Raw genomic sequence first — 16,440 nt, 5'->3', positions numbered from 1 at the left:
TTAGGTGCATTAGTCATGGGTAAATGTAGGGTAGGGGAATGGGTGGGTTACTCTTTGGAGGGTCGGTGTGGACTTTTGCTGGGCCGAAGGGCCTGTTTTCATACTGTAAGGAATCTAATCTAATCTAAGAATGTCCGTGGACCTATGGATGCTTTACAACATAGGAGAAAGGCCCCTGAACACCCAACTTAGGAAACAAGGCTGCAGCCGGTTACACAACTAGTCCCCAGAATCTGATTTAGAGTTGCTGGTTGAAGGATAAATACTGGCCAGAACATCAGGCAGAGCTCCCCTAGGTACAGATCTAGTGTTAGAGATTGACAATCATTTTTAAAGTAATGTTAATCCAATTTCTGAGAACTCAGTTGGGAAATACTTTTGTGAGACACTCTTGTGTCTCAGTCACTACCGAATATGTGGACTGGAAACATCACTTGACTCATTGCATTGTAGCAGCCTTTACATAAACTAAACTTCAGGCAGGTTAGGACACTCAATATGATAGAATCTATTAAGTTAGACTTTGGTTCAGATACATTTTGCACGCTGACTGGCTCTTATTGCATTGTGTCCTAGGACGATACAATTTTCTGGAGTTCTTTTTTATTAAAATCATATACCATTCACCAGAGCAATGTATCCCACACTGAAGCCTTGCAGACAAAATCCCTGTGTAGATTATGCTGAACTAACCCCCCATTTGGCACTACACAGATTTTTCTGTTTTTTTTAATATAAACTTAATTGCCTGTACATCTGTTAAAATATTTGTTTTATTAATTAATTTCAGTAACAGTTAGCAATATTGCCAAATACTTTTGCAGTAGCAGATTCTGGTCAGACATGAATATAATATGCTTTCTGCAGCTAGCGAATATACAATAACAGCGCAATCAAACTTTTGTTGCTAGATAATCATACCAAAAAGGAGAAAATTTGATTAGCAGCTCATGTACACTAACCGGGTCAGCAACAAGAACCCAATCACATCTAATGAAGCAAAGATCAATTTATATCTACAAAGTAGAAAGCAAAAATCATGCAGAATTTCAATATTTTATGAACAACACACAAGTTCCTGAGTCCTCATTAGCAAGGTTTCTTCTGTGCAATACATGTAAGTAAACATGTTATGTATTTCTTTAAAAAATAAGTTTACAAATCTATGGATAGAGGAATTCTGCCTCCCTATGATTTCTCCTGATTGGATATAATTTTATATTCGTTAAGGCACAAGGACAGGCCCTTCAGCCCACCAAGATATTGCAATGGACTGAACTGTCAGGGCATGGCATCCAAATAATATATAATATTGGGATGAAGAAAGCAGTGTCCTGTTATATCAATGTATATGGTGAGGTTATGTTTTATCTCCATATCTTTTCAGTCTTGGAAATAACGCATCGGTTATGAGGCATCTATCAGAGAATTTCAATACATGGACTAAATCTAAACAATCCGAGATAGGTGGTTAACACAGAATTATGGCAGATCGACAAAGACGTCTAGATACAATTGTATAAACAAGAATAGCTTTGGTTATCAGTAAACTGAAACATAACAGAATGCATGGGAGTATCAAACAATTACACTAGATGCGGAATAATAGTGGAATCATAAGAAATAACGCAAGGAGAATCATTTTCCTACCTGGGAAGCCTAATAACATCTGGTTGGATAAAAATTATCAAAACATCAGGAAGACATAAGACTTACAAAACAAACCACAAAACTATCAGCCATCTTTAGAAATATCACCAGCTTTATAGAAAACAGAATAAGATTCTCAAAATGCTCCATTGTGTCAATGTATATGGAATATAAGCAAAATGATGGAAGATAAATTAAAGACAACAGAAGTTTGCTTTCTGAGACATATGATGAGGTTTAGTTGACCACAAATGCTTACGTGGATATTTTGAGGAACACAGCCACGAAAGAAGAATTTAACAAATGATCACCAAGACTTAATTACAATTCTTTGGGCAGGTACTTGGGAAAGGAAAAATCAGGACATTTGGTTGTGACATAAACTTGAAGATAGCAGAGTAAAATCAAGACAAAGGAAGAAATACACAACAGTTTATAAGAAGCAAAACAGGCTTGAGATTTAAGAACAATGTCAACATGTCAGTGATTATCAAGAATTGCAAAAGCTGAAGAGCCATGGTCACACATGCTGTAAAACAGAGAACCTGAAGGAGATCATGCAGAAAGATGGATCATTGAGGAATATTACTACTTTACTGGGTTTTAAAGATTTTGAACATTTCATATGATAAATCATTCTGTTTCTTTCTGGTTTTAAGTATGATTCACGCTTTGGACTTTTCTTTCAATGTTGTAACTTATTAATTCAGTTTGCTTCTTAGTTTGACAAAAGTTTGCAGTTCCACAATGTTCCTGTTTGCAAAATATTTTCCATGTTTGAAGTATCAAAATTATATCACAGATTAACAGCAATGGATTAGAAATTCAGTTTCTGTTTACCAACACTCTGGCTGCATTAGGCATTTTCAATGTTGTCAACATTTTGTTCCCAAAGATGCTCTTAACCTCTGTATCCTTTCAGTAACTGGTTCGCTATGACTAGTCTCTGGATTTCGCTGGTTCCTTCATAGATCTCAGTTATGCGGGCATCACGATAGTGTCTCTCAGCTGCCATTTCCGTAACGTAACCCATACCTCCCAGAATCTGCATGGCCTAAACATACAAGGAAACAGACATTAGGATCATATAAACAACTGACAACACAGTAAACAGGAACTGGTTAGCCTTGTGAAGTTGTGCAGCTTTGTCACAGGTTGATCACCACATTATAAATGCCAGATTGAGGCTGTTGTCTCACAATAGGAACCATACACTTTAGGACAGGATGATGGACAATGTAGTGGCATCCTTCAGGTTCACCTAAATCAGAGAGATTACACAGGGGTTCCACCTACAAAAAGATCTCATCGCAATGGGTTTCAATGGCTTTTGATTGCTGGCTTTTCCTACCCAACTGAATCTATGGAAATGCTTGATGGGTTCCAGGATGTTCCATTCTACTTAAGCTGTGGGTAGTTTGGCTATTAGTGGGAGGCAGGAGTGGGTGAGGGGGTTGTTTGGATTGACTAAGTTGTTAAGGAGGGTTCCTTTCTACATACTGATCATAGGGATATTTAATTTTGTCATTGCCAAAGGTGAGGAGTATCTAATGCATTGCCAAGGGTTGTTCATCCTGTCGTGCTGTGTATGTTGCTTCCTGTACTACTGCCATATGGGTAGCTGAGAGCATAAGCCTAGAATATACACATTCAGTGTCATCCCGGAGAGGGGAAATCATCTGCTAGACTCATACATAGCACAGAAAGAGGCCATTCAGCCCATCACATCCATGTCAGTCAACAAAGATCTGAGTACTCCACTGATCCCATTTTCCATAGCCATAACTTTGGAGGCTGTGACAAAGCAACTGAATATTAAGCACTACTTAAATATTACAATACTTCTGTGCAGCTGGTAGTGGGAGGCTATAACTTCCCCATCTCTGTTCTCAGATGCTGCCAGCTAGGGTCATAGCGCACCATGTCCAGTAACCTAACCGGAATATTATCATCACTTGGATCTCAGGGAAATCTAAGAAATTGACTAAGTTCCTCCAGATCCACAGTTATACCAGTCTCATTTTCCATGTGATCCAATTCTGAGCAATTATGACCTCTAAGCTAATCAGCACTGAAGCCTGTCACTGAGACTGTAAAACTCCAGTGAAGGTGGTGGTGTGGAGGGGGGGAGCGGGGAAGACAATATCTGTGATTAGGTGGAATTCAGGAGCGGTTAGCTGACAAAAGGATCGATGCTGTAAAGCCAAAAGAGTTGTAGTAGAAAAACTAAAGGAAGAAAAGATGAATCTCGAGGAAGTTTCAAACAATAGAACCACAAAGAACTGCCAACTACAGGAAGCCAAGGATAAGACAGTCAGCATGAGGGCATGTTTGATTAGATTAGATTAGATTCCCTACAGCATGGAAACAGGCCCTTCAGCCCAACTAGTCCACACCGACCCTCCGAATAGTAACCCAACCAGTCCCATTTCCCTCTGACTAATGCACCTAAAACTATGGGCAATTTAGCATGGCCAATTCACCTGACCTGCACATCTTTTTGGATTGTGGGAGGAAACCGTAGAACCTGGAACAAACCCACACAGACACCGGGAGAATGTGCAAACTCCACACAGACGGTCACCCAAGGCTGGAATCGAACCTGAGACCCTGGAGCTGTGAAGCAGCAGTGCTAACCACTGATGAAATAATATTGCCGATCACACTCTATAGAGAATACCCTGTGCATACAGTCTCCAAAACAATCTCCCACAGAGTCTATCAGTTGGAGACCTTTGGAGAAGATAGTTAAAGGCTTAGAGAATCATCCAGTGACCTGGATAGCAGATTGTGCTTTTCAAAAGAAAATCCTGCACTGTCTTCCGCCAATTTGATACAGAAGAGAAATTCAATTAACCATAGATAGATTACAGGCCCTTTCTACAAAGACATCATCAAACCCGACCTATTCCTTAATAGGGGTCCTATTATTTCCTTCCACCAAAAGACAAATTTCATTTCACCATCTGTGTTATTCCCTCCAAATTAAATAATTCCCTCCAGAGCCTAGTCATAACTGTGAAATCTTGGACATAACCTCACACATCTCTAAAGTAATCCACAGCAGATCTCTGCAGAGACATCTTTATCCCTTGCTCCATATTTGTTTCTAGTTCTAAAGAAATTACAGAAAGCCCGGAGGTGTCTTGGGAAACAAAGCGACACTACTGTATGACAATGAAGACAAATAACACCAAAATTGTGAAATGTTATTGAGATTTGCAATGACTTTGTAAAGTAAACCAGCACAATAACCCCCTCCTCTCTCTTGCCCCATTCTGCCCAGTTTTGAAAGTGGGAAATGTTAGCAATTCTACATGAGGAACCCAGAACCTAGAGATGGTCTGGTATGAGCTACAAGGAGACAGCAGAATAATAGTATCAAATCTAGTTAAAGTTCTTGTCAACGTGTGGCCACACAATTCAAACACTTCTTTCTTCTATCCCACCTTACTGCAGTAAATAATTAAATGGTGTCAACATTTTTCAAACCAAATTATGTGCTGTATTATGATCAGAGCTCTGTGTTCTGTTGATTAGTGGGTCGAGAATTTAAAAATATCAATATCAAATTTATCTCTCATACCATTAAATTTATCCAGGTCTTTATTCGAATGAAAAAGCAGTATTCAAATAAGGTAGAAGCTCAAAATTGATTACTAATGACATTTTATGTAAATCCGCATAAACCCATCATATCACTGCCACACTTCATTATCATGACCCAGTATAAAGTACGCTGTGCTGTATATTTGAACAGCAAATATTTGCCAAGATTTGTAAATGATCTGAACTCTTTGTTACAGAATATCCAAATCACATAAACAGGCCATTTGGTCCAACAGGTCGATGCTAGAATTTGTGCTCCACACAACCACAGCCAGCTTCATTTACTCCTGTCACCATTTCCTTCTGTTCTTTTCTCCTCCCTTGCACTTATTCAGCTTTCTTATTCACATTTATACTAGCTGCCTCAACTACTGGTAGTTGTGATGAGATTGGCACTCGAGCCACCCTCTGGATAGATATTTCTCCTGAATTTCCAATTAGATTTATTAGTGCTCATCTTGTACTTATGGGCTCTAGTTCTTGTCTCCCTCTGTAAGTAAGAACACCTTATACTGGATTAGTGGTGCTGGAAGAGCACAGCAGTTCAGGCAGCATCCAACGAGCAGCGAAATCCTACATTTACTCTTTCAAACACTTTCAGAAACCTAATGGCTTTTAACAGATCACCCAACAAATGTCTCTTTTCTGCAGAAAAGGGACCAACCTGTTCACACTTTCCAAACAGGTGTTTATCTTCAGTTCTAATACCAATTCTAGTAAATCTTGTTTGCACATTCTCACCATTATAACATTTCTTCATAATGTAGAGACCAGAAAAGCTCTCAGAATTCTAACTATTGTCTAATCAATGTTCTATAAAAATTACATACAACGTCCAAGCTTTTCAATTCTATGTCTCTGAAAATGAATCCCAACACTTTGTTTTCTGTTTTTATGGCCTTTTAACATACGTTGCTACATTTATGAGGGATAGCAGATCTATACCCCTTGAATCCTCTGCTCCTCTTTACTCCATTTCGATACTTAATTTCAAGAAGCATGTTACCTCTTGTTCCAGCTACTGAAATGCACTAAGTAATATTTATTATAGCAAAAATTAATCACCACATATGTATCTGTGCTATAAGTTTATTCATGTTGTGTTGCATTTTGCTACAGTGCTCCCTCATATTAATTACAATCCCAAATTTGGGGTCATCTGCAAATTTTGGATTTGCACTTCCAATTTTTGAGTTCAAATCACTTATCTAGTGAGCAAGTAGTCCCTGCATTGATCTCTGTTTGAATAACTACCTCTAACCAATAGCTTCTATGAACTCAAAAGAGGAGTAGCCTATTTAACTCCTTCATACCTGTTCTAGCATTTGGTGGGATCATGGCTGATCTGATTCTGGCCTCAACTATATATCCCTGCCTACCTCAATATCCTCTGACTCCATTGTTAGTCAAAGATCTATCTACCTCTGCCTTAAAAATATTCAATGACCTCATCTTCAACATTCCTCACCTTCTCCACTCTGGGGAAGAAAGCTCCCCAGACTCACAGCCCTCTAAGAAAATAAAATTTATCTCATCTGTGTCGTAAAGGGGAAACCCATGGGAAGAGCACATACTTTTAAACAATGCCCCATTGTTCAATCTCCCCTTAGCATGCTAGGATAAGATCATCTCTCATTCTCCTAAATTCCAATGGATACAGGCCCATTCTGTGCAATCATGTCTCATTAGTTAAATCCCTCATCCCAGAAATCAGCCAAGTGAACATTCTCCAAACTGTTTCCAAGACAATTTTCTAATTGAGACTGAGAATGTATACCAGCCTCTGGATATGGTCCCGCCCATACCCTGTACACCTGTAACAAAACTTTCCTATTTTATATTCCATCCTTTTTGCAGAAAACACTTAGTTTTATTTTCTAATCACTTGCTGTTCCTGGTTACAAATATTTTATGGGGAGGCAATGGTATCATGATATTTTCACTGAACTAGCAACTCAGTGACACAGAAACAGTGCTTGAATCCCACCATAGCAAATGTGGAATTTGATTTTTTTAAAAAATCTGGATTTAAAACCTAGGGATGATCATAACACCACGTTGATCTGTCCCTTAGTGAAGGAAATCTACCATCTTTACCTGGTCTGGCCTACATATGACTTCAGATCCTCAGTAATAAGGTTGGACCAGCCGTTGTTGACCCTGGCACCAGGAAAGATAATGGCAACCTCAACTTTATTGACCCTGCAAAATCCATCTTACCAACATCTGGGGGGATAGTGTAAAAATTGAGAGGGTCGTCTCACAGACAAATAATAAACTAGACAAGCAACAGCCTGACACGGTGATATTGACAGAATCATACTGTACAGACCATGTCCCAGACAATACCATTGCCATCTCTGGGTACATGCTGTTCCACTGGCAGGGCAGACCCAACAGAGATGGTGGCAAAGTGGGCACGGTCAAGAAAGATTTGCCCTGGAAATCATCAACATTGACTCCAGCATCCATGAGGTTTCATGGCATCAGGTCAATCACGGGCAAGGAAACCTCCTGCTGATCACCACATACCAGACCCTGATTACTCCTCCATGTTGAACACCACTTGGAGGAAATACTGAGGATGGCAACAGCACAGAATATACTCTCTGTGTCGTTCGCCAAGACTGAACGTCATCAATGAATGCCTTCAATGTCATTCACCAAGAGTGGCTCGACAGCAGTGTTGCTAATTGGATGACCTTCTGGAAACGCAAATACATTGAGTCTACTGAATTCCCTTTATCAACTTTTACAGTTGGTTCTCAAGTAATTCAATTTGTTTACGAAAGCAGAAATTGATGGAAAAATTCAGTAGATCTGGAAACGTCTATGGAGAGAAAGCAGGGTTAATGTTTCAGGACCAATGACTCTTCTTCAGAACTGATGGTAGCTAGAAAAAATATTGGTTCATATGCTGCAGACAGAGTGGGAGAGGAGGAGGAGTAAATGACAGGTGGAGATGGAGCCCAGAGAGAGAGAGAGAGAGAGAGAGAAAGAACAGCAGTTGGACAGACAAAGGAATGGGTAAAGATCAGCCTGGGCAAACTAATAGCTATCAAAGGGGACCATTAGTGGCTGACAATGGGTTGGTTGTGGTAGCAGCCCATGTGATGACAAAGCCTGGTGTATGGGGATTGGGGTAAGGACATGGAAAAAGGTGTTCAGGGCCTAAAATTATTGAACTCGAAATTGAGTCCTGAAGGCTGCATGGTCCCCAAGCAGAAAATGAGATGCTGTTCTTCCTGTTGGCCTGGGTTTCGCTGGAGCACTGTAGCAGGCTGAGACAGAGATGTTGGCCAGGGAACATGGTGATGTGTTGAAGTGGCAGGAATCAGGAAATTCAAGGTCATTTATATGGACAGAATGTAAGTGTTCTGCAAAGCGGTCATCCAGACTGCATTTCATCTCCCCAATGTCGTGCAGACCACATTGTGAGCAGCGAATACAATAGACTAAATTGAATTAAGTACAGGAAAATTGCTGCTTCACTTGGAAGGTATCTTAAGGCTTTTGATACTGAGAACAGACGAAGTAAACATACAGGTGTTACATCTTTGGCAATTACATGGGAAGGTGCTATGGGGATGGGCAGGTGTTAGGAGTGGAGAAGGAGTGGATCAAGGTGTCTCAGAGGGAACAGCCCCTACAGAAGGCTGGCAAGGGAGGTCTGGTGGTGGCATCCTGGGGGAGGTGGTGAAAATGGTGGCTTGTGATCATTTGAATGTGGATGCTAGTGTGGTGGCAGGTGAGGATCTGGGGCCCTATCACTGTTATTGTGATAATGGGAATTAGTTTGCATTCAGAGAGTTTTATGAGCAGACAGAGTAAACATTGAGGAGCATTAGCTTGCTTTCAGTTTAAGAGGATCAGGATATTTTTTCTGCTAAGAGGGCAAAACCCAGAGCCCGACAAGCTTTTCTGTTCAGTCTACAGAAATTCTGGTTGAAATTAAATGTATGAAACAGTTTCTCTGAGAGTAAGAAGTTACAGCAAGAAAGTTAGGGAATAGGTTACCTTAGTGTAAGGACTTTTAGTTGAAAGCTCTAGACCAGAAATATTTGGGTTAGAACCTGAAAATTATTATTTGAAGTTGAGAAAGTCTAAGCTCAGTTGTGTGACTAATCAAGGAAGAGACTACCAATTGCTCAAGATCAGGAATTGAAAGAAACAGTTATATCAAACTTATTGATGTGATAGTGACGAGAACTAATTCTCTCTGGTGTAAAGTGGTGGCGTTGAGATAGATGGGATTGTGTATTTACTGTGTGTTTTGAAATCTTTCAAATTGTGTTATATGTAAATAGCCTGGTTTATCCTATTTTCTTTCCATTTCATTTGCTCAATAAATTTCTGTTTCATTGTTAAAAACAAATGTTTTATTTCAAAGCAAGACCACCTTCTCAAGGAAAAAGAAAACAAAATATGATTCATTGTGTCAGATTTCAGTCTGGGATGTGACTTTTCCTCTTTAATCAAACTGGATGCAATCCATCCAGAAAAGAGGGCGTGCAAATTCTAAATTCAATGAGTTTATGAATTATCGACCCCCACGCCCAACTTAAATATACTCATATACAGCACAGGAGAGACAACAAAGATTATGCATTGAAGCCCTCAAAAGCAAAGCCTTTTGCCTCAAAGGTGAGAATGCCACAAACTCAGCCCAGCTGATACTGCAGCATAATATATAATTAAACAGGAACCTGAAAGTTGTTGGAGTCACAATGGTAGGTTCACAGTCAGATTTTTCCGCACGTTTTCAATTAAATATCTTCCTGTACTCCATTTTACAAAAATGTGCACAAAGTGTGACAAAGGACTTATTACTCAAGGTTTTCATTCACTTCAATATTTCTAACTACGGAGAAAATGAATATTGGTTTATGGAAGATAAGAAATTAGTTTTGAATGAGAAAGGAATAATGTCAAAATACAATTAGGACAAGCTGCACCATGTGATATTGGTATCCAAATGTGTTGATTATCTTACTTCAAACAGGCAGTAACCACTGTTCAAACCACTTTCCATATAAAATGCCTTGAAGAACTTTTAAGGCGGCTCAGTGACTCAGCAATTAACACAGCTGCCTCACAACACCAGGGACCTGGATTCAATTCCACTCTTAGGTGACTGTCTGTGTGGAGTTTGAACATTGTCCCCATGTCTGCATGGGTTTCCTCCATGTGCACCAGTTTCCTCCCACAGTCTAAAGATGTACAAGTGGATTGGCCATGGGAAATGCAATGTTACAGGGACAGGGTAGCAGTTGGGTCTGGGTAGGATGCTCTTTGGAGGGTCAGTGTGGATTTGATGGGCTGAATGACTTGCTTCCACACTGTAGTGGTTTTATGATGATTCTATGAACCGAACACTTACATTTGCTTAGTTTATGAGCAAAGCTATAGTTTCAAAGCTTGTAATTATTTAGATATACCTAACTGAACAGGAAAACTGCCAAGACAGGAAATTGTAACTCCTGCCAGGGCACTGAAACAGGAAGTCAGGTGTCACTGATGTTAGTGTGTGCCTGAAACAATAAGTCAGCACCCACTATGTCATTGTTATGCACCTGATATCTATCTAGCCCATTTGCCTGCCCTGCTTGGCTACTTGCTGCTCTGTTCGCTGCCTCTATCAATGTATGATCCACCCTGTTCTATTCATCACCCCCACTGCTATTCCTTCACTGCCCTCTTGTCATCTTTCTCACTGCGTATTCACCTCCTCCCTCATGGTTTCACTTGTTCTCACTGGTCTGTTTACCACCCCCTGCTGGCATTTTGCTCACTGTCCCCGAATCTCTGGTTTTGAATTATACAAGGGCCATCACAGTCCCTGCAGTTAAAAACTTTATAATTCATCCTTACAGTCCTTGCCCAATCTAAATCCTACTTAGTTTAGAATTAACATAAAACTCCAGTAGATCACATTTACATTATTGATTGATAATTAATTACATTTCTCGTTGAATATTTCATTAAATAATGCAGTGTTTGGGGAGTTGACTATGGGTTGCTTAATAAATCTGTTTTTATTTTAATTTTATACATTTCTAAAAAGAGGCACAAAGTTGAAGCATTTTGCCTCCGACACATCAGGACTGGTCTGCAGCAACCCAACCTTAAAAAGGAACACCAATTTATACAGCATGAGAAGTGGTTGGAGATTGGTTGGGCAATGGTTGGCATAGAGATGGAGCAGAAATAGTTAATTAGCTGTAAAAACCTAGACCAGGCAGTTTGCCTCTGATTGGTCATGGTGTAGCCAGGAGGAATGCAGCAGGAATTGGTAATCTTCATGATCCTTTCCTCAACGAAAAAAGTATAATCTATAGATGAATTCCTTTGCCTAATATATGTAGTTTAATTGTGCGCAGATGCACCAAATTAAGAGTTCAATTGATAACCTTAAATTGGCATCCAGTGTAATAACAGTCAGGACTATTCAGTACATTAATCCAATAGCAGAACCACATCTAATATTGGACGTGGTACTTTGAAGGTTGCAAGCATGGGGTTAGTTGAGCACAATTAATTGATAGCTGCACTATGAACAATACCCATTTGAAACACATTTACAATAAAAACTAGATTAAACAGAAAGCAATTTAGTGGAACAATTAAGTATGCCAATCAACTCCATAAATCTGCGTGAATACATAGTCTCTGACAAGGAAACGTTTTCTCCCACTCATGGCTTCAACTTTGGCAAGCCCTTTACCAGATTAAACACAATAAAGGTATTCACAGAGTTTGAAATTGTTTATTAACTGTTATCTCACCACAAACCAGCATCCAAGAAGGATGCTGATTACCTGAAAGCACATGTAGCTGATCTGATACATGCTTTTGTGGAATATACAATGACTTTTCATATTTTCATACACAATACGAATGCCTGGTAGCATTGCAAAAGCCCAAGAAAAACCCTAATATGCATAAAAGTACACTTGACAAAAGGACTGGAGTATTTATATTTACCAAATGTGACTACATTAACAAAATGCACAGTGTGTCAATGGCAGTTCCAAGTTCATATCTATATATCCTGCTATTATACATGATTGCACAGCCACACTCAAGAGGTGTTTGCTGGAGTTGCTTAATGGTGGTGGCCTGCTTAGTAATATATATGATAGGATTTGAATTTACAGCACACTGCATCCAAGCATGAATGTTTTCCTAGGACACAAATAAGCCATGTGCCTTTAGCATAAGATGTAGGAGCAGACATAGCTCATGTCTGCTCCACCATTCATTGAGATTATGGCTGATCTGAAAACCCTTAACTTTCCTGTCTTTTCCCTACAACTTTTGATTCCCTTACTGATTAAGTTTTTGTATATCTCAACTTTGAACATAATTAATGACCTAATTCCACAGATTCACTACCCTCGGAGATAACATTTTCCTCCGTAATAAATGGTGACTCCTTTGCCTGAGATTATGTTGTCTAGTCCTGGACTGTCTACAACGGGGAAACAATGTCACTGGGTAAAAATCTTCAATGTGTCAATAAGATCTCTCATTCTTCTCAAAATTCAAACAAGTCGACTCAACCTCTCCTCATTAGAAAATTCCTCCAAAACCTGAACCAACCTAGTGAGCGTTCTCCAGACTGCCTTCAAAGTCAGGAAAGCCTTTCCAAAATAAGGGCCCAAAACTGTTCACAATATTCCAGGTGTGGTCTGGCTTGTGGTGTTTTATATGGGTTTAGCTTTTATGCCTTATCTTATTGGTGACTGGCTCTGCACACCACGAACTTGCTTAATGGTTGTGCAGGCTATTGCAACTGGTTTTACATGTTTTCCACATACGCTATGAAGGTTTTTTTCACATTTTATGAAAAGACCATATAAAACTACATATTGAGAGCAATACCATCAACAAAACTGAGAACAATAAACTCAACTAGTTTGAACACAGGTAGGCCAACATCTATGATAAGCTGTACTGTATTTACTTGGTCAATGAATACATTTTTTGATACTTGTTCTTAATAAAAACCTGGTCTCAGGATTTATGCTCTCAGAATTAACATAATAAAACAAGGCAACATATCAGATCTACTCCAACCCAGGTCATCGCATGGGATTCTTAAGGTGTGTGACAGTGTAAAGCGGAGAGGGTGTTTCCCCTCATGGGGGCGTCTAGGACCGAGGGCACAGTATCAGAATAAAGGGGTAAGGGTTTAAGATTAAGATCAGAGGAATTTCATTTCTGAGGGCTGTGGGTCCTTGCCACAGAGAGCTGTGGAGGCAGAGATAGGTAGATAGATAGATAGATTCTTGGTCAGTCAGGGAGTCAAAGGTTATGTAGAAAGGCAGGAAAGTGGGCGTGAGCAATATTGGATCAGCCATGATCTTATTGAATGTTAGAGCAAGCTCAAGGGGACAAGCAGCTTACTCCTGTATCTATTTCTTACGGGTCTTTTGATCTTATGCTTCGTAGAATTGCAGAGGTTTTGCTTCAGCAAGTCTGTGTCCAAACATCTCAAGTTGGTTGAGCACTATTGAGTGAGTGGGCAAATGCATGGCAGATGTGGCATAATGTGGATAAATGTGAGCTTATCTACTTTGGTAGCAAAAATAGGAAGGCAGATTGTGATTTGAATGGTTGTAAATTGAGAGAGGGAAATGTTCAATGAGACCTGGGTGTCCTCACGGTCAGTCACTAAAAGTGAGCCTTCAGGTGTAGCAAGGGGTAAAGATGGCAAACTGCATGTTTGCCCTACCAGCGAGAGGATTTGAGTACAGGGACAGGGATGTCTTACTACAATCATTCAGCTCATTGGTGAGGCCACACCTGGAATATTGTGTGTAATTTTGGTCTCCTTACCTAGGGAAGGATGTTCTTGCTACATAGGGAGTGTAGTGAAAACTTACCAAATTGATTCCAATGATGGCAGGACTGACTTTTGAGGAGAGATTGAGTCATTTAGGATTGTATTCATTGGCGATTAGAAGGATAACAGGGATCTCATAGAATCCCGTAAAATTCTAACAAGACAAGTCAGATGCAGGAAAGCTGTTTCTGATGGTGGGTGAGTCCGGAACCAGGGTCATAGTTTAAGGATTACCAGATGAGGTTTAGACTCAGATGAGGCAAAATCTCTTCACCCAGAGAGTGGTGAGTCTGTGGAATTCAGTGCCATAGAAAGTGGTTGAGGCCAAAATAATGTGTGCTCTCATGAAGGAGATGTTTGAAGGGATCAAGGGATTTGTGGGGAAGATAAGATTAGGGTATTGAGCTTGATAGTCAGTCATGATCATATCGAATGGTGAAGCAGGCTTGAGGAGTCAAACAGTCTACTCCTGCTCCTATCTTCTACATTTCTGTATCACCTAGGGATCTGGAATAGAGGAGCTGGAACTTCACGTGAACAGGTCAGAATTTTGAAGGGTTGTATGCTCGTAAAAGATTACATTTAGGCAGAGTAGAATGCTGAATCAATTTGTATAATCTATTTTAGCTGCATCTGCTACTTAATGTGTAATTTATGGTATGGAAGCAACTACAATTTATCCATCAATCCATGTTTAACTTATGTTTATTTTAGCTTTCAGAGTAGAGTTGATTACCTAAGATAGTATTTAGGGTTTGCTTTGTTTGACAATTGTAATAATAAAAAGTATCTTGTTTTAAAGCATGAAATCTTGTGGGTTCAGTCTTTTTGTAAATGACGGGGATTTTGGATTTTCATTTTTATAGTTTCTGATCTCTACCAAGATGGCAAATAATGACTACTACATCTCCAAAAATATGGATTTCACAGTATTTCACAGATGGTGCATTATTTTGTACCACCTGCTCACCAGCCTCTGGGGAGACGGAATTAGTTGTAATCTCCAAAATATATATTGTCAATGTTGCTATTGTGTCTAGTCCTATGTTCCCTGTCTAACCTTACATGTGTCTTTGTTATCTGAAAAACAGGTTTCATATTTAAATTTCAGACAGATATTTCATACAGATTTAAAGTAATTAGTGGAATGATTAGAGGGGAACCTGAAGAGAAATGTTTTTAACAAGAGAGTGATTGCAATCTAAATGGCATTGCTTGAAAATATGGCCAATGTCTGAAGCAAGAATCACTTTAACAGGGAGGCAGTAGTGTTGTGGCAATGCCACTGGACTAGTAATCCAAAGGCTGAATTTCAGGCAATTATGAGTTCAAGTCCCATTACTGAAGATGGAAAAATCTGAACTCAATTAATAAATCTGCAATTAATCTAATGGCGACTAATCACAATTGTTGCAAAAATCCATCTGATTCACCAATCAAAGTTCTGCAAGCAGAAGCCAATGCACCTGCACGCTGATCAGCATCACCAATGTCTTTACCTATTATGGACTATGTATGACACCAGACCAAATGAAGGTTGCCTTGCCCATGCTTAACTCTGAAATGATCAAATAAGCCACTTACTTGTAACTAACTGTTGCAAGGCTTTTGAAAAGGAATCAAAGCAGAAAAAGCTAGGCACTTAAAACAAAAGCAGCAATCCATGCTCTGTTTTCCCTGTAAAGTCCTCCCTGCTACAACTGAGGGCTCACACCAAAATGGGGACAGCTGTCTCTGGGTAAGTCCTGTCTCACTGGCAACAAAGACTCACCACATCTGATTGCCATCAGATGCTATACTGTTGAGGTTGTTCAAAGAGACCTGAATACTAACTCTGAATTTGATGAAGTCTCATAGCATCAAGTCAAACCTGGGCACGGAAACCTCCTGTTGATTATGATGTCCTGCTGTTCCGTTAGCAAATGAATCAGGTCTCCTCAATGTTCAGCACCATTCAAGACTCTCAGATAACAAAGCAATCCCTGCACAAATACAGTGTTTGGTTGTACCAATAACTTGACAAAATCCGGTCCTGAGCTGATAAGTACAAGTGCCAGGCAATGACCCACGCCAACAAAAGAGAACATAATCACCTCCCAATGATATTGTCCTCACTGAATTCCCCCATCATCAATATCCCACGGTTACCAGTTGACCACAAACTATATGAACCACATAAACAATGTGGATGCAAGAGCAGGTCAGCGGCCGGGGATTCTGAGATAAGCGCCCTATGCATCACCTTCATTGTTCACTCCCATTACCACTGACAGACGGAGGCACAGAGTATGCCACCTACAAGATGCAGTGCAGCAACTCAATTAGGCTCCTTC

The 16,440-nt window shown here is 39.8% G+C and overlaps 1 protein-coding gene across 4 annotated transcripts in view; it reads right to left on the bottom strand.

The window, feature by feature from the left end:
- Positions 1-755: 755 nt before the first annotated feature.
- acads (acyl-CoA dehydrogenase short chain) overlaps positions 756-16,440 on the bottom strand; it is a 196,175-nt gene continuing 180,490 nt past the window's right edge. For all 4 annotated transcript variants that reach the window (XM_072587254.1, XM_072587253.1, XM_072587255.1 and 1 more), the window contains exon 10: positions 756-2,704. In XM_072587254.1, coding sequence (XP_072443355.1) covers positions 2,552-2,704 — 153 coding nt within the window. In that variant the 3' untranslated portion in view covers positions 756-2,551. The remainder of the gene's footprint in view (positions 2,705-16,440) is intronic.

The sequence above is a fragment of the Chiloscyllium punctatum genome, chromosome 17 (assembly GCF_047496795.1).
Source record: "Chiloscyllium punctatum isolate Juve2018m chromosome 17, sChiPun1.3, whole genome shotgun sequence".
Classification (NCBI taxonomy): domain Eukaryota; kingdom Metazoa; phylum Chordata; class Chondrichthyes; order Orectolobiformes; family Hemiscylliidae; genus Chiloscyllium; species Chiloscyllium punctatum.
This window is presented reverse-complemented; position numbering and strand designations above follow the sequence as displayed.